The sequence below is a fragment of the Gossypium hirsutum genome, chromosome A07, assembly GCF_007990345.1.
Source record: "Gossypium hirsutum isolate 1008001.06 chromosome A07, Gossypium_hirsutum_v2.1, whole genome shotgun sequence".
Taxonomy (NCBI): Eukaryota; Viridiplantae; Streptophyta; class Magnoliopsida; order Malvales; family Malvaceae; genus Gossypium; species Gossypium hirsutum.
The window spans coordinates 19,435,662-19,455,133 of NC_053430.1; the positions used below are offsets into that span (position 1 = coordinate 19,435,662).

At 31.9% G+C, this 19,472-nt stretch overlaps 1 protein-coding gene and 1 long non-coding RNA gene across 2 annotated transcripts; one reads left to right on the forward strand and one right to left on the reverse strand.

Moving 5' to 3' along the window:
* Window positions 1–12,051: 12,051 nt before the first annotated feature.
* On the reverse strand, window positions 12,052–13,686 carry LOC107953312 (uncharacterized). Its single transcript, XR_001699179.2, has 5 exons — window positions 13,444–13,686; window positions 13,037–13,165; window positions 12,816–12,933; window positions 12,372–12,733; window positions 12,052–12,217 (listed from the first exon to the last, which is right to left on the reverse strand). It is a non-coding gene; the product is annotated as an uncharacterized lncRNA (long non-coding RNA).
* A 1,140-nt stretch (window positions 13,687–14,826) lies between these two features.
* On the forward strand, window positions 14,827–17,440 carry LOC107953311 (lysosomal Pro-X carboxypeptidase). Its single transcript, XM_016888569.2, has 9 exons — window positions 14,827–15,227; window positions 15,493–15,679; window positions 15,767–15,900; window positions 15,991–16,103; window positions 16,203–16,440; window positions 16,524–16,676; window positions 16,829–16,908; window positions 16,990–17,039; window positions 17,169–17,440. The coding sequence occupies exons 1-9, from the start codon at window positions 14,832–14,834 to the stop codon at window positions 17,306–17,308; spliced, it is 1,491 nt and encodes a 496-aa protein (XP_016744058.2). The 5' UTR covers window positions 14,827–14,831; the 3' UTR covers window positions 17,309–17,440.
* The last annotated feature ends 2,032 nt before the right edge of the window (window positions 17,441–19,472 follow it).

Below are 19,472 nucleotides of genomic sequence, written 5' to 3' on the forward strand. Positions count from 1 at the left end.
TTTGAAAGTTTAATAAGGAAGGGCATTTTGGTCATTTGGATATTAAATGAAATAAAAAGGGAAAAATAACACAAAATTCATCATCTTCTTCATTAGCACGAAATTTCAAGGGTTCTCCATAGCTAGGGTTTGTTTCAAGCTTTCAAGCTCCATAGTAAGTGATTCCAAGCCCCGTTTTTAATGTTCTTTACGTTTTCGGAGTCCTGGTAGCTCGATAAAGCTTATGCTAGCAATAATTTAAGTTTGGGTTCATATTTAGAAAAATACCCATAGGTGAAAAGTGTTTATTTTGATGTTTTATGATAGAATATGAGGTTTTAAATTATGTTAGACAACTTGTGCTACTCGGTTTTAAGTGAAAACGAGTAAAAGAGCTTAATCGATAAAAATACCTAATAGACATAAGTACATGTTAGAGTGTGAATTTGATGTTGTCATAGAAGGGAAAAATGATCAGCATGTCATAAAACATAAGAAAATAGGATGAAGTTTAAATTACGAGCCTTAGGGAAAAAGTGCAAATATGTGAAAGTTTAGGGGCAAAAATGTAATTTTTCCAAAGTTTGGGTTAAGGAATTTTTTGATAAATGTGAATATTAAATAAGTTAAAATTGCTATTATAGATCAAGAAGAGCAAAATTCGGAAGTAGATCGGGGAAAAGAAAAAGTAAAGGACTAAATTGTAAAGTTTAGTCACATTTTGTATCGAGGTAAGTTTACAGTAAATAAATGCAATATTCTTTTATTTTACATTATTATTGTCAATTTCCAGCATTTATATACTTACTTTCTTTGAATATTTAAAGTTGAATTAAAGGCAAAGTGACAGAGAAAAAACATTAGGAAGCCCCGTTTGAACCTTAAGAATGTTAGGATATTAGGGTTGACAGGACAGGACAGGACAAAAATGAGCCATGTAAGTCCATATCAGTTATATGGCTTTGGAGACAGGAATGAGCCATGTAAGCCCATATTATATATATATGGCATTGGAGACAGGAATAATTCATGTAAGTCCATGTCTTCGACATGGCATTGGCAGGATATTGATAGACAGGAATGACCCTAGTATCCTTAGTATTCCGAGTGGTTCAACAGGTCATTGTACACGTTAAATTACAGTAAATTATCAGCAAAAGGGAAGGTAGATTATATTTATGAATAGTGAAAGGTCAGGTAAGAAAGAAGGTAAGTGAGTAAATAAGAAGGTAGAAAATGAGAAGTAAAGAAAGTTTATGAGGCTAGGTGACATTATGTATAATTATTCATTATGTTGAATGTTGTAATTTATTTTCTTGTAAGCTTACTAAGCCTAGTGCTTACTCTCTTTATTTTCTTTTTCTTATAGTTTTTATCAAGTCACTCGGGGATCGAAGGAAACGTCGGAGACCCGATCACACTATCGAAGAAATCACATTGGTATAGTTAGACGTTTCGTTTTATGTATGGCATGTATAGGAACTTGGTTTCTTTTGATATGATATGATCAATGAATGATGTGTAAATACTTGCTAGTGATTAGCTAATAGAGTGGCTGATGATATACATGTTTAATAGTATGTATGATTAAGTAGTAACTATCACATGAAAACTAAGAAAAATGTGAAAGTAACTTAAAAACAGATTCAAGTATCAGAAATAACGGGATTTTGAAAAATCACAAGAAATTGTAGAGACATGGGTTGATGGTGAATAATATATGAAATTAAAGCTCATTGTGTCTATTTTCATATGGAATAAGCAAAACAGGTAAAGGTTTTGTATTTTATAGGGTATCTGAGTTTTGGTGAAATAGGGCCAGAGCGATTTCTGAATCCCCTATTCCAACTTTAGAAATTCACCATAAATTTTACAAAAATAATTAGGTGGTGCACTTTATATGGTTAGAATCCTTATTGAATCTAGTTTTAATAGAAACAAACGGTATAGTCATATTATTTTTTTACAGAGAGAAAAGTGGTTCGTAGTAAGTAAAGGCCAGTGCAGTCGAATTCTAAAACAGGGGTAACTTTAACTAATAAACTGTACTAATTGGCTAAGTCAAAAATTCTATAAAAAAAATTAGTAGATAGATATATGAGTCTACTTTCAGGAAAAATTTACGGATCTTAATTTTTAGTTTTGAAACTCAAGAAATGAATTTCTAAGCAACCATGACGCAGAAAAACAATTTATTCTGAAAATTAAAATAAGTGGTTTAGAGTTGTTTAAAAGGTAAGATAAGTTTAGTAACACCTCAAGCTTGACTCCGGTGACGGTTTTGGGCGTGAGGGTGTTACACACTTACTTCATTGTAACTATATTACAACCTGACTCGTATACTTGTGGAAACCGCTTATTTGATGTATTTTGTGCAGGATTTCTACTCTGGACGTTGGTACGTCTAGAGTCGGTCAAATTATAGAGAGTGACGTCGAGACGAACATGGACTAATATAAGAACCTTCCTAAGTCCGTGTAAGTTTCGAAATTAGTTATATATTGCATCATATGCCTCTTGTGCTTGTATCTATGTGTGTAATATTATAAATTGAATGTTATTTGATGTTTGATGCTCTGGTAACTAGAGTAGTATTCTATAGCTCAGACTCGACGATCTGATCGTGTAAGGGGTGTTACAGGTATATTTGATACTGGCATATAATCTTTATCAAGGTGAATTTCGTTTTTTTTATTGATAGATAATTACACTAGATTATATATTTTTGAATAAGTGAAATAGTTGGTTAGATAATGATGCATTGATGGTTATGATTTGATGATGTTTGGTTGTGTTTGTATGTGATAAATTGATGATCTTACATTAAGGTAAGTTTTAGGTATGTTTAAGTACATTTTGGTATGGTTTGAACTTGAAAATGTGCGTTTAGGGTCATTTTGCCATTGAGTGTTAATATAGCATGAATTTGTCTCAAGACCATAAGAACAAAATTTACCTTTTTTGTCTATTTATATTTTTAATGTCTCGAGACTTTGTCTAAATAGGCTCGAGACACTTCCATTTAGGTCTCAGTACAAAGTGGTCATTATCTCGAAGCAAGGAAACATCAAAGTCAATTAAGTTTTTTCGTATTCCAGGTGTCGAGACAAGAACCCTTTGTCTCAAGACATTTAAACATTAAAGCTAAAATATTGAAGCTAAAATAAGAAAACAGGGAAGGTTAGTGTTCAGAGATAAGGGACTATGCCTTGAGACATAATTTTTAGTATCTCGAGATAGATTAACTTCGAACCAAAAATTCCTAAATTAAAATAAGGCCTATTTTGAGATAAGAATTCCCCTGTCTCGAGACACAACATTGAAATTTGATAATTGAGTTTGGATTTGAGTCCTAACTCTAAATTTGACCTTTCATAACTTCGTAAAATGATGAATCTGAAACTTAGACATCATGAATGTAAAATTTTGAATATGATTTAAGATGAAATTGGTTTGAATGATAATTATGAACTTAATTTTATAATTATGTAATGAGATAGCCTAAGTTGCTTCGGCAATATGATGTGGCATCATACATTCGGATCTAACGACTAGGACGGGTGTAAGGTGTTGCATATAATGTTATTAAGGTTGAATTTTATCTTTTAATTATTAGTTATTTATGCTTGTTTATATAGTTGTGAATGTGCTAATTAATATTTTAAGAGCTGATGTATTGATAATTGCGATTTGGTAGTAATAGGATGTGTTTAAATATGTCGACATGGTGATTTTATATTGAGGTAAGTTTTAGGTACAAAAAGAGATAAGTTTAAACACTTTGAAATGTGCAATTTTGGTCATTTAACCATTAAGCTTTGAGATAGAATGAACATGTCTTAAGACCATTAGAACAAAACTCATTTTAATGTGTATTTAAGAGTTTCGTGTCTCGGGACACATCTATTTGGACTCGAGACAATTGCTTCTAAGTCTTGAGACACATGACCTTTGTCTCGAGGCAGAAGTACATCGAAGTTAAATAAATTATCTTGTTCCAAGTCTTGAGGCAAGAATCCCTTGTCTCGAGACAACCAAACATCGAAGTTAAAATAGAAAAATAGGGGAGATCTATCTGAAGAAATAGGAATCTTACATTGAGACACATCCTTTAGTGTCATAAGATATGTTGTCATTGAAATAAAAACTCCCAAAATAAAAATATAGTTTGCCTCAAGACATGGAATCCTTTGTCACGAGACAAAATCTTGAACTTTGACAAATGAGTTTTGATTCGTGTCTTAACTCTAATTTTGACTTAGTATAACTCGTAATTATGTGAAATAAGATTTTAGACATTACGAATACATGTGGATGATTTTATTAAGTGATTTATTTGTTATGTTATTGATAAATATGAATTAAACCTTGTGGAATTATGTCAAATTAGTCTGAATTACTTCGGCAACGTAATGTGATGTCACACAATTGGATTTGACGATTAGGTCTGGTGTGGGGTATCACAATATTTATGCAAGTAATATATTTAGAATATTACAAATCATATATATTTTACAAGTTTTTAGATCCCAGGTGACATGATTGCTTAATTTATTGACATGTGTCATACTTATTGTGATGACATATGGCAATTATCTTATTTACCTTCATTTTTTGATATTTTAAATTTAAAATTTAAAATTTAAAATTAGAATATAACATATTTGAATGATATGAATAATTTATAAATTTAAATATTTAAAATACTATTCTGCTATAGATGTGTTTTATAAAATGAATAGAATTTTGACAATTAAAAACATCATCATATTATACAATTTAGTTAATTTAAAAACACAATTAATGGAAAGAGTCAGCTACCCTAGCACATTTTCCGTCTGCCGCCTCTGGTATGAGTCTTTAGGTTTTCTTCTGGTTCTTTATTGTTTTTTTGCCTAGTTCTGTCCGGTGTTCTCAATGCAACATTATCCTACTGTAAGCTGGGAGTTTATAATTACGTTGGGCTTCATGACTTGCAGAGATGGAGAATGAATTAGCGATTTTGTCTCTTAACGATGAGGAAGATGAAATTATGCAGATTCATAAGGATCCACTAGCAGTTAGAAAAGAAGAGTTCCAACTGGTAGGTTGTTTTTTAACAGCCAGCTTAATTCACTTCCCAGCTATGAAGAGTACGGTGGCTAATCTGTGGCACCTTGTACGGGGGGGTCAAATTAGGGAGTTGGGAGAAAAAGAGTATTTATTCCAGTTTTTTCACATCATGGATTTGGAAAGTGTTTTAAAAGGCTCACCATGGACTTTCAATAATCACTTGTTGATTTTGCCTCACTTACAAAAAGGGGAGGATTCGTTAATAGTTCCATTAATTTATGCTCTATTCTGGATTCAAATTCACGATGTTCTTACTCGCTTGTTCTTTGAAAATTTAGCGGTGCAGTTGGGGAATTTTCTAAGAGACTTCCTAAAATATGATGGATCAGGTATAGGGAAAGAAAACCGTAATTACATGAGAGTTAGAGCTAAATTGGACATCAAACGCCTGTTGAAAAGGAAAAAGCAGGTTATGTTTAATGGAAGATATTCCTATGTCATGTTCAAATATGAACGTCTATCTTTTTTCTGTTTTTATTGTGGTCGATTGGGGCATAGTGATTCTTTTTGTGATGCTAAAATGTTGCTGGGTGTAGAGGTTGCTGAGTTGGGTTAGGGTTTATCATTGCAAGCCCAATTCTGTAGAGCGTTATTAATGATTAGCTTCTGGCTTAGGGAGGAAGGCAAGGGGAAAAGTGGAAATCAATGGAATGAAAGTCGAGTACTGAGGCACCGACTATGGGAAGAGGGAATTGTTGAAGGAGGTGGGTTAAACATTGATCCAATTCTGGGTTTTAGTTTATAACGGAGGCTGTCCCCGTTCGATAAATCTAGGAGGAATATTGGGATGAATCATTCGCAAACTACCATAGAGCATGATCTTGAGGAGGGCGTTATCATCGGAGAGGAATGGAAGAAGAGAAGAGCCATCTAGTAAAGAAGGGTATGATGTTCTTACAACAAGGACCAGGAGAGGGATGGGTTTCGACCATGTATTATCAGCGGCTGCCAAAATGCAAGCCGACCGGTCACAATAAAAATCTTGAGTTGGAATGTTCGAGGTTTGGGGAGGCCACGAACGATTCGAAGGCTTCGGTATACGCTTGTAACAGCCTAATTTTGAGTGGTATCGGGAATAGAGATTTGAGATCACTAAATCTGACAGGTGAGTTGAAAATTTAATAAATTAATTCCTATGAGTCAAATGTAAATATAAAAGCATTTTTGAATTAGTGAATTTGGTGATTTAAAAGAATTAATTAGGTAAATTGGGTCGAGAATGAGGTATCGAGACCTCGACTTCATAAATCGAGCCATAAATATTTTTAAAAATATTTATGGAGTGTTGGTGAGGTAGTAATAAAATTTAGTCAGAAAATTTTGACGTTTGGGTGGTTAATTAAATAAAAAGAACTAAATTGAAAAGGGTGTAAAAGTTGCTAAAAGGATTAAATAGCTCAATTGTCAAATGAGGAAGGACCTAAAGTGCAAATAAGCCCAAAGGAGATATTTTGGGCGGCAATAGCTGAAAAAAATCAGGAAATGGGTGAAATAAGGGCAAAATTGGAAAATTGACAAAATTGGCTAAATAAAAATGGGACTAAATTGGAATATCTAGAATTCTCTTCATTTCTCTTCATATTCATCAGCTGAAAAATATCCATGGAGGAGGGTTCAAGCTGGTTTTCATACTCTAGCTTCATGTAAGTTTAATTCTTGCTTTCTCCTTGACATTTTTATGTTTTTAGACTTTTACAATTGGGTCCAACTTACTATTTCATTAGTTTTGATTCCATGTCTAATTTTTGAAGTTATTATGGATGAGTACTGGAAGTATATGATGATTTGGCATGGAATTAGAGCTTTAAATTGTTTATATTCTGATTTTATTGAAAGAATTGAATAGAAAGTGAATGTTTGAGACCTAATTGTAAAAGAGTTTGAAGTTAGAGTTTTATGTGAAAATTATGAATTTCAATAGTTATGAAATAACTTATAATGTCTATAAAAAGTATTAATTGATAAAATTATCTTAATTGAGGGGTTAATTGAGTAAAGACTGAATTGTATGAATTGTGAAATTTGGGGTAAAATGAAAATCAACATTTTGCACTAAAACTGTTTTGGGCAGCAGCAGTAGTTTAACTTTGAAAAATCACCAAAAATTTTATAAATCGAATTAGAGGATGAATAAAATATGAAATTAAATCTTATTAAGTGTAGTTTCTTATAAAAGAAATTATGTAAGCAATGGAATTGTAAATCATGAGATACAATAACTTTTGTGAGACAAGGTTAGAATGATTTCGGGTTTCCCTGTTCTGAATTTGGAAAATCATAAAAAATTGGATAAAAATAATTAAAGGCTTAAATTTATATGTTTAGAATCCTGAATGAGTATATTTTCAAGAGAAACAAACAAGGATATCATTCGAATCTTGTACGAGAAGATAATTAATTTTTAGTGAAGAAGGGTTGGAACTGTCAGACAGCAGAACAGGGGAGACTTCAATGAATAAGACCCAACCAAAAATCATGAAATTTTTATGGTAAGAAGACATATGAGTCTAGTTTCTGGGAAAATTTATGGATCTTAATTTGGAGTTCTATAGCTCAAGATAAAAATAATTTAGTGACTATGACACAGATGGACAGCTTGAATATTCACATAAGTAGATAGTGAAAATTATGGATAATGTTACCTACAAGTGTGTTGTTTATACTAAGGATGTGGATGGAGAGTAGGAGGAGGAAAATATACAAAAATATATGAATGACTCGTGTATAAATTGATCACATGCCCGATTATAATCGATAAGTGTTGGATTAGAAATAATATAATTTTTTACTTGGTATATTTATTATGAAATTATGATTATCGTTATAATACAAAAATTGAACTTGTGAGTTTATATGGCTAAATTTTAGTAATTATTTGTTAATTTTATGAATTTTATGATGTGTTATTTCATATGTATTGATGATAAAATCGTGACTAATGTAAAAGCATGAAAATTGAATAAATGATCAAATTGAGCATTTCAGTTCAGTGACAAGATGAATTGAAGGAAAAGACCATGGTTGGACCATGGCAACAAGTGATAAGTGATAGCTTCGGCTACACTTATCTGATCAAAGAAAAGTCAAAGTGATAAATGATAACTTCGGCTACACTTATCTGATCAATGACAAATGACAAGTGAAAAGTGGTAGCTTCAGTTACCTGATCAGTGAAAAGTGGTAGCTTCTGTACCTGATCAGTAAAAAGTGGTAGTTCCAGCTACTTGATCAGTGAAAAGTGGTAGCTCCGACTACCTGATCAGTGAAAAATGGTAGCTCTAGCTACCTGATCAGTGAATTGTGGTAGCTTCGGCTACAAATGACAAGTGATTTCCGTATAAGATCATATCTGGGATATGTCATCGGTGTGATATATGCTACAGTATAAGACCATATCTGGGATATGGCATAAATGAGATATATGATTCGTGTAAGACCATAGCTAGGCTATGGCATCGATATATGAATGTGTAAGACCATAGCTGGGCTACGGCATCATTATGTGAAGATGTGTAAAACCATAGTTGAACTATGGCATCGAGAAAACGAAGTACACAATTTCGTAAGACGTTCACTAATTTGACAAAGTTCGGTAAGTGATATATGGAATTATGTGATACAAGAAAGTACGAGTTAATAAGATCCGAGTATAGAACTTGGTTGATAAATGAATTCATTTATGATTATATAATTGTTCATCTTGAATGTACTGTCCGTATGTATTGATAATTCAAATGTTTTAATGAATAAAATTCCGATATGGAATAAATTGAACATGAGACAAATAATTATAAAATTGAACTCGGAATTCATGAAAATGACGGTTATTGATATATGGAGACATGAGGCATTGATATATGAATATGAAAAATGTTTGATAAATGTATTTATTCATAATTATAGAATTATATACCTCATGTGTACTATTTGCATAAAGATGATATTTCAAATACTTTGGTTATTTAAGCTTAAATATGAAATAGTCTGAAATCAAGATAAGTTGTTATGAAAATATGTTTAGATTATAGAGATATGGCTGATATATGTTGTATGATTACATAACATGAAATTGTGTATATATATGAGAAATTGAATGAGAATTAAGCCCATACACGTTTCTTGTTATTTATATGAAGTGTACGACTAACAAGGGTGATGAAGTTATAAACAGAGAGTTACACGGGTTGAAAATACGAGCGTGTGACTTTCTAAAGTGTAAAAATTTTCCAAGTGTTGCAAAAGTTTCATATGTTTATGGTTTGGTCCCGAACCACTCTGAATGTATGTTTTGAGCCCGTAAGCCCATATAAAGGACGTTAAACATATGTATGAAATCTTTTAATTTAGAAAAAAATTTTATGGCTGATTTTTTTTTACATGATTGATCATATTAAGTTTGGTAATGCCTCGTACCATATTCTAGACTCGGAATACGATAGGGGGTGTTACAACGCTGAAGTTACATAATCCCTAAATAGTCTTTTTTATGGAGACAAAGCTATATGGAAAACAAATGGAACGAGTACGACGAAGTTATGGTTTTCAAAATGGTATTGAGGTCGACGCTAAATGTACTAGAGAAGGGTTATGTTTGGCTTGGAAAGCGGATGTTAACATAACACTTTGAACGTTTTCCAAGCAGCACATTGATGTTTTTGTCAAGGACAATGATACTAAGGTGAAATAGAGATATACGGGTTTTTATGGCTCTCCATATGCACGAGACAAGAGCGAAGCTTGGGGGTGTTGAAAAGTTTGATTAATATGGAGGATGTCTCTTGGTTTGTATATGAGGACTTTAATGAGATTATGTATGGGTTTGAAAAAAAAAAGATGATTACTGAGAGATGAGGAAAGAATGGAGTCATTCCGAAGAACATTAGAAGTCTGTCAATTGATTGATATAGGGTATTCTGGTACTTGGTTTACGTGGAAAAGAGGCAATCTGCCGAAGACAAATATTCAAGAAAGGTTGGACAGAGGAGTTGCCATAGCTGATTGGATCTCCATGTTTTCGGAGGTCAAGGTCCAACATCTAGTGCATACTTTTTCAGATCATTGTCCTATTTTGATCAATACGAAGAAAGACGATGAACGACCAATGAGTATTTCTTTCAAATTTGAAGCTTGGTGGTTACTAGAAGATACTTTCTTTGAAAAAGTCAAACATTTATGGGAGTCTTCTTTCGGAACACTACTTTTGAATTTAGAAAATCTGAAGAAAGATTTGAGTCTTTGGGCAGGGAATATTCGAATGAGTTGAAGGAGAAAGAGACAGATTCTTACCGATAAGTTGACTGACGTGTTGAGTAACAACAAAGATGAGGGAAATCTGATGGAATTGATTGACATAAAGATACAACTGAATTTTGAAATAGAAAAAGATGAACGCTATTGGGAGTAGAGGCTAGGCTTAATTGGCTAAAATTTGAGGATAGAAATACAGCCTTTTTCCATAATTCAGCAACCCAACGACGACGGAAAAGTTGGATTCATTAGTTGCAGAGTGATGTAGGTGGAGAAACAGATGACTTGCATGAACTGAAGACTATTGCTAGATCTTATTTCAATAATTTATTTACAACTGGAGATAGTGGTAATTATGATCATGTGTTATCTAGTATTGACCATTGTGTGTCTAAGGAAGATAATGTAAAATTTACAGCAGTGTATACCAATGAAGAAATTCGAGCAGTGGTATTCGAGATGGGGGCAACAAAAGCGCCAAAGGAAGACGGGCTTCTAACTTTATTTTACCAAAAATACTGGCACATTATTGGAGATGAGGTCACTTCTTTTTGCTTACAGATACTAAATGGCGATATGGAGGTTAGTTCGTTGAATTCAACTAATATTGTGCTTATTCCAACAAAAACTCTAACCCCATCAATATGTCTCATTTTCGTCCAATAAGTCTATGCAATGTTTTATACAAAATATTGATGAAGGTGATTGCAAATAATTTTTGAGGAGTAATTGGAAAATGTATTAATGAAGCGCAAAGCGCCTTTGTGCCAAGAAGATTAATCTCAGACAATGTGTTGATAGCTTGTGAAATCCTTAATACGCTTAAACATAAAAGACAGGGAAATAAATGATTAATAGTAGTGGAGTTGGATATGAGTAAAGCGTATGACCGGGTTGAATGAAGCTTCTTGAAGGAGATGATGATTCGGATGAGGTTCGCTACTAAATGGGTAGAAGGGGTTATAAATTGTATTTCATCTATTTCTTATTCAGTTGTCATTAATGGATCCACTGTGGAGGGGTTTTGACCATCCAAAGGTCTTAGACAAGGTGATCCTTTAAGCCCATTTTTGTGGAGAGGGTCTATCGAGTTTGATAAGACTAGCGATGCAGGAAGGACGTTTAAAAGGAGTGAAGGCTAGCAGAAACGGACCAGCGGTATCGCATTTGTTATTTGCAGACAATTGTATTTTATTTGGGAAGGCCACAGTTTAGGGTGTAAATCTATTTAAAGCAATTTTAAACGAATACAGAACTGTTTTCTTCAGCAAAAATACTTCACCAGTGGATAAACAATTAGTTGCTAGCCTACTGGCAGTTCAATGCTCAGAGGAAACGGAACGATACTTAGGATTGCCAAATATAGTGGGTAGGAGGAAGAAAGAGTCTTTCCAAATTTTGAAAGATTGTATTAAAATGCATATTGACAATTGGAATACTAAATATCTATCACAGGGCGGGAAAAAAATCTTTATAAAAGTCATCCTTCAAGCGATTCCAACTTACACGATAGCCTGTTTCCTATTGTTGAGAACTCTGTGTGATGATATTGAGAATATTATTGCGAAATTTTAGTGGCAGAAGGGCAGAGGAAAAAAAGGTATTCATTGGTGCATTTGGCAAAATCTTTGCAGTTTGAAGGAAAATAGGGGTTTATGGTTTCGAAAGTTAAGCCAATTTAATGTTGCATTGTTAGCTAAGCAAGGTTGGTGATTGATTAATTACCCTAACTTATTATTAGTGAAAGTTTTGAAGGCAAAATATTATCCGCAATCAAATTTTCTAGAGGCTCGGTTAGGAAATCTACCTTCCCTCACCTGGAAGAGCATCTGCGCTTCGAAAGGACTTCTTCAAAGTGGGCTATACTGGAGAGTGGGAACTGGGAAGGAGATATCCATTTGGAATGATTGTTGGATTCCCAGGATTGACACAATTGATAGGCAGAGTAGGATAGAAAACGAGAAGCTAGAGTTAGTCTCGAATCTTATTGAAAGTTCGAATATGAAAAGAAAAACAAAGCTAATATGCAATACCTTTCAAGACGAGGTTGCTCAAAGAATATTGCAGATCCCCCTTGCAGAAACAAGCCATGCTAATTTTCAAGTTTGGAAGGGAGAACAATCTGGGGAATTCTCTATACGGAGTACCTATAAACTATTACAAGATTCTTTACTAGATCCTAGTAGTATTATATTACAGACTGAATCAAAAAAATTTTACAGCAAACTCTGGAGCCTACAACTTCATACAAAAATCGCAATTACAGTTTGGCGTATCTCCTGGAATTATCTGCCCACGCTTATAAACCTTAGGAGTAAAAGGGTGCTCACGAACGTTCGTTGCCTTTGTTGTTGTTCGAGGGATGAAGACTGCTCTCACATATTCAGACAATGCCCTACAAGTTTAGAAGTTCGGAAGATTTTAGATCTTTCTTGGGTCACTAACAACTTAATCTCTGAGTTTTGGGAATAGCTTACCTCGGTATTCCTGCAAGGGTCCGAAGAGTAAAGTCGACTCTTTTGCTATGCCTTATGGCTAATATGGTACTCAAGAAACCAACTAGTACACGAACGGATATCCATAACAGGAAGACAACTTGCACAAAACATTCTAAGTTTCAAGGCTGAACAATATGGGGCAAGAACAAAGCAGAAATCACCAGATCTGGCTCGAAGGCACAGAAGTATGGAAATCTTACCAATGGTTAATATACACTTTGAAGTTGCGTTCAACAAGAGAATTTTCAGATCTGTCTCTGGGGTGGTGGTTTGGGGTCGTAGAAATGAAATTCTGGCATTGAAGACGGTCCTTCACAATAGTATTCCATCTTCGTTCGCGGTAGAAACATATGCAGGGTTGGAAGCAATTAAGTTAGGGATCTTAATGGGTTTTTGAGAAGCACAGATTAAAGGGGATTCACGAACAGTAATCAGGAAGTGTCAAACAACAGAAACAGACAAATCAGCCATAGGAGCAATCATTTGAGATATTCAAAACATGTATTTCCTTTATCTAACAATAGAATTCAAGCATATTCCTAGAATAGAAAACATGCGTGCCCATCAGATTGCAAAAGATGCCTTAGAGAGCGGAGTAACCTCTTACCTGGTACAAAGAGACCCGAATCTGCTAGACTTGCTTTTGGAAGGGCGCTGGGCAAGAAGTCCAGACTAGAATACGCTGGAGAGGAAATGGGTTTTGATGATAGCAATGAATGTTTAATTTTTTGGGCAGAGCTATTGACTGAACGGTTGGGTAAGTTTGAAATGACGACTCGTATAATATTATGAAGTACAGCCGGCGTTGAAATGACTGGGGTTGATTAGGTTACTCTTTTTTTTCTAGATTCATTTATTATTGCTGTCGATTTCTATTTCTTTATTTTTTTTTAATTTTTGCTTTTAGGAAACTTAATCTGTTCGATTTTTGCCCTGATTAGGGCCTTTATTCTTCTCTGGTTGTTGGGCAGGTTTGAGGCCCACTTTTAGAAGTATTTATTTTCATTATATATAAAAGCCCAGTTGTTTATATTTCAAAAAAAAAAACATCATCATATTATCGGAATAAATTTAATTTTATAAAACTATTAAATATTTTAATTTTAAAAATAATATTATTTCTAAGATATATTATCTAAAAATTTAAAATAATTAATTTTATTATTAATTAAATTTATGTTGGTGAAGATATAATAACAAAAATTATTATTTAAGTATAAAATTAAAACCAAATTTTAAATAATGATAATTAAAATCAAATCTTAATTAACGTGTATTTTCATGAATTATTTTTTAAAATTAATGGTTATATATAAATTATTTATTTAATCACACTTATTTAAATGAATAAATTTGCTTCTAATTTTTTTGTCAAATTAAAATAAAAATTTTAAAAATAGATTTATAACTTTTAGAATGGGTAAATTCCTTTTTAAACCATCCATATTTTGTTAAATTATTTAAAAGTTCTCATCATTCTTAAATCACACTTTAAGTTCTCATTGTTTCTAACCTTTTAAAAATTAAGAAATTTCCTTATTAAAATTACAAAATTAGACCTCATCATTTTTTATTTGTTCTAAAAAATAATCTTTCAGTCAAAAATTAAATAAATTATTTAATTAATTATAAATTTTATTTTGTTAAAAATAATTATAAATAATTTTTTATATATTACAATTTTAAAAAAAAAATAAACAATACACACAATAAGCCTATGCATCACACATATAAAAAACCTAGTATTCAAATATAAATTTAAAAAAAAAACTGTCCAGATAAAAATTTACAAATACAGATAATTAGTAGAATAATTATTCAATATTGATGATATAATTATTAGTAAAAAGAATGGATTTTTTTTTTGAAATTAAGAATGGATAATTTTTAAAATTTAAAATTTAAAATAGTGAAAAGGATTTAAATGTTTTGTAAAAATTCTAAAAAGATATATAGAACAATTTTTTAAGTTGTTTTCCAAATTCCAAGCTCAAAATGATATTTGCCATGGATTCTTTAGTTGAATGGCTCCTGTTCCTCGTTGTTTTTCTTTCAATTTCAATAAGTAGCAGCAGTGCTGGCCGGATTGGTATTCCGAGGGGAGCAGCCGTCTTGAAGAAGCATCATCTTCCGTTGAAGAGAGCATTTTCTGGTGATCTTCACACTTATTTCTACACTCAAACACTGGATCACTTCAACTACAAGCCTGAAAGCTATGCTACTTTTCAGCAAAGGTATGTGATCAATTACAAGTATTGGGGCGGAGGCGCTGTTAGTGCTCCCATTTTTGTCTGTCTTGGAGCTGAGCAGGCTTTGGAAACTGATCTTCAAACCATTGGTTTCCTCGATGATAATGCTGCCCGCTTCAATGCTCTCATTGTATACATTGAGGTATGAATTTTTGAATTAAACACTCCAGTCTCTTCAATTAAGAAATGTGATTTTGATAAAAAGTTTCGGTTTGAATATTTGTAAATGGAAAAAATAAAATTACAATATATTGAATCTAATTAAATTTAGATTTGAGTTGAATTAAATTTTAAAAACAGATAAATATCTCCCATTTATAAGTATCTAACTCTTTACTACTCTGATACAACGTAAGTGGATTTAAGAAACATCAAATATTAACCTCTCTCTATATAAATTGCATCAGCATCGTTACTATGGAAAATCAGTACCATTCGGATCAAGGGAAGAAGCCTTTAGAAACGCATACAGAATGGGTTATTTAAACTCAGCCCAAGCTTTAGCAGATTACGCAGAAATCATCGCAGATATCAAGAACAATCTTCAAGCTTCACATTCTCCGGTGATCGTCATCGGAGCATCCTACGGGGGAAGTAAGTCTGATTTCCATACAAATTTTAAATCACAAATTCAATCCAAATTAAAAGCTACTCTCTCACAAATCTGAATCTTAAAAACAGTGCTGGCTTCATGGTTTCGGCTAAAGTACCCTCATCTGGCATTGGGAGCTTTGGCCTCATCCGCACCTGTTCTTTACTTTGATAATATTACACCAAGTGACGCTTTCTATTCAATCATCACTAAGTCCTTTAGAGTACTTACCACTCAACTCTCATTTTTTTTTCCTGGATTGTATGACTTGATAATTTCATGTAACTAACTAATCGGAATTAATAATGTACAGGAAACGAGCGAGAGCTGCTACCAAACTATACGAAGATCATGGTCTGTAATAGATTCATATGCTTCCCAACCCTGGGGTCTTTCTGTCCTCAGCTCCAAATTCAGAACTTGCTAGTATGGTTTTATTTTTCATTAATTCAGTAACAATATATGTAATTATACACGATCTGTATTTAAATTTATTTTTTTTGGGCCGGGGGGGTGTTATATTAGTCCATTGAACAGTGCTTCAGAGCTCAAAAAGGAGTTAGAGTCGATTTACGTGGTAGCAAGTCAATTTAATCAGCCAGCGTATCTAGTCAACCGGGTATGTGCAGCCATCGACGAAACTCAAACTGACGATATTCTTTTCAAGATCTTTGCCGCCGTTGTCGCTTTTAATGGGAATAACCGTTGCTATATTAATCCACCAAATCCTGAATCCCAAACAGTTACCGGATGGAAATGGCAGGTAATTCTTAACAATTGTTTATATTAAAAATAATTATAGTTTTAAATATAAACCTGAACTGTAATATTGGTATTATTTTTTAGACATGCAGTGAAATGGTGATGCCCATCGGCGTGGGCGAAAACACTATGTTCCAACCTAACCCCTTTGATTTGAACACATTTATAAATGATTGCATTCGAACGTATGGCGTTGCTCCTCGCCCTCATTGGATCACTTCTTATTATGGTGGCAATGTATCTATCTTTTTTCTCTATTTCTTCACAATTATTTTCTTTCATATTATTTATAAAATAAAGCCTCAACTCATACCTGCTTTATTTTGGTAAAAATAATTAATATATAAATGCCTATTTTACTTTATCAATTTTAGAGATAAATTTTGCAGGATTTTAACTTCATTCTCCAGAAGTTTGGTAGCAACATCATTTTTTCAAATGGGCTGCGAGATCCTTTCAGCGCGGGCGGGTAAATATATTTTTACCAAACAATATCTTAAAATGTAAAAAATTATGTTAATTATTTAACCTTTTTTATTAAATATTGTAGGGTGTTGGAACATATTTCAAAAAGTATTCGAGCCGTAACTACAACTTATGGTACGTGGAATTTTCTTTCCTTTTTTTTTTTAAATAAAGAAATAATTGAGATTGCTCATTGGATTGACATTTTTTTTTAATCTCGATGGATAATTTAAAACTAAAAAGATGGGTATATTTGTGTTGCAGGATCTCACTGCTTAGATTTATTTCCAAAAAGTGATAATGATCCAGAGTGGTTAACCAAGCAACGGAACATAGAACTGCGTATTATCAAGGGATGGTTGGTAACGTACTATGCTGACCTTAAAGCATTCCAAAAAGGATAATATTTACTTCCAGATGAATTTTGAAAATAATATAATTTACTTAATCAACTCCATTTGATTTAGTCCAGCTTTTCTTTTTATATATATCGTTCTTATATTATATATCAGTCTATTGTTTGATTAGTTTACACATATCAATTTTGTTCGAAATGTGACCGGTGCTCCATCATCTCTCCATAACAAGTGTTTTTCCTATTCAATCAATATTATTTTTATATGTTAACTTATTTTTAATTTAATCAATCCGATTTAAATATAATCTCAATCACTCAAAATAACAGCTAAATCTTTTTACTAAAACAGATTTTGTGACAAAGTCCACCTTTTTTATTTAAAATAACTGTATAATATATAATATTGGCCAAACATTTGTAGATGGTTCAGCTTGATTTTCTCACGCTTACGAATATAAAATTCAATGATGAAGGTTTAGTCATTCTATTTAGGTAAAATTCTATTATTAATCCCTATATTATATGTAAGTGTTCAATTCAATCTTTACATCTCAAACTTTCTTAAAATTTCTACACAAATTTGTGGGTGGGTGTTCGTAAGGTTAAATTATAGTTAATTTAATATCTTAAATAAGCAAATGACTGAATACCCAAATCCTATTGTCACCCATAAATCAAACTTTTTTTTTGAATGTATCACCCATGAATCGAAATTATTTACTTTGTTTTGTTGTCTTCAAAGCAAGCCTTCTCAATTCAAAATTCAACAATATAATTAAATTAAATGGAAAAAAATAGCTATCAAGGAATATAGTAAACCAAATAGGTTAATCACTAAACAACAAAATTACTAAAAACTAAACAATTTGAAGTAAAAAAGGAACATGCAAAAGTAATCTAAATATATATATAAGAAAAATACTCACCAAAAGGAAAAAGATAGAAGCAACCTTCCACACTTGTAAAAGATCTTCCACTAAAAGGTTAAAAAAAACGCAAAAAGTTAAATGCTCAATCAAAAAAAAAAAAGTTGAGGGCGTCTTTTAAATAGATGATACATTTATCTTTAATAAAATTAAAAATAACGAGAATTTTATGTGATAGCATGATGGTTAAGAGTGTTCACTGCCTCAAGTGTAATTTAAATTTAAGTCGCGCTAATTACGCTCGTTATTTGGGCTATACCCTATTAATGTAATTCACCAAAAAAAACTAAAAACTAAAAATAATGATATCAGTAAAATTAATTATTATAATTATAAAGTAAACTGTATTATAATTATTGTCCATTCAAAAACAAATTGAGACGTGAAAAAGAAAAACCCCAAAGTGAAAAGGAAAACAGTAAAAGAAAAAAAAAAGTAAAGTGAATATTTAAAATTAGAGTAAAAGACAAATTGACCAAAATTTTCCAATCGCCACGTGCTACCTCTTTTGCTTACACGTTGGAACCCCTGCAAAACACAACAAACATAATTTTGACTAAAAGTCAACATAAAGCCAACCAATTTAAATGACCGAATCACCCTTCAAAAACCTATTAATACCTTCACTTGGCTTAAAATTAGATCATCTAAATTTCAAAATTAAGGCCTCTCAATGTATAGGGATAACTTTAAAGGAGTTATATAGATTCTATTTTGCCAGCAAAAAGTAAATACAAAGTATTTCACTCAATTATGAAAATTTATAAAACAATATTTAATTATTATATTTTTTTGTCAAATTATTAAGTGATAATAGAAAGTAAACATAGTAATTTTTTAAAATTGACATAATAACTTTAACTCTTAACATTTTATATATTTGTGTCAATTTAATATTGATTCTAAAAAAAAAAACTTTAATACTTACACAATATATAATTTGATTATTTTATGGTTTTTTTTGTGATTTTTTTGACATTATCTTTATATTTGATTCAATGAACAAAAAAAACAAAAATAAGAAACAAACACCAAGTTTTTTTTAAACAAAATCAATTGCTTGAAAAAAAAAACTGCTTTCATTAATTCAATCTAATTAAGTTTAGCAGCTTGAAAAAATAATAATTTTCGCTTTAATTTACTTCGTCAATGATAGTTAATACAAACTAACAAAAATAAATTAATTATCATCAAGAATTATCAAGTTCTTAGTCATTTGAAGTATAAAGAAAGTTATGTATTTGAAAGTTGTCTAGATTAATAATAACGGAATTTTTAAATATA

What these genes read in the sequence shown, in the direction of transcription:
- LOC107953311 (XM_016888569.2), top strand. Translation starts at nt 14,832, where the DNA reads ATGATATTTGCCATGGATTCTTTAGTTGAATGGCTCCTGTTCCTCGTT. An exon ending in CGGAGCATCCTACGGGGGAA is followed by an intron (nt 15,680 to 15,766) that starts GTAAGTCTGATT and finishes TCTTAAAAACAG; the next exon opens with TGCTGGCTTCATGGTTTCGG. An exon ending in TCATCACTAAGTCCTTTAGA is followed by an intron (nt 15,901 to 15,990) that starts GTACTTACCACT and finishes AATAATGTACAG; the next exon opens with GAAACGAGCGAGAGCTGCTA.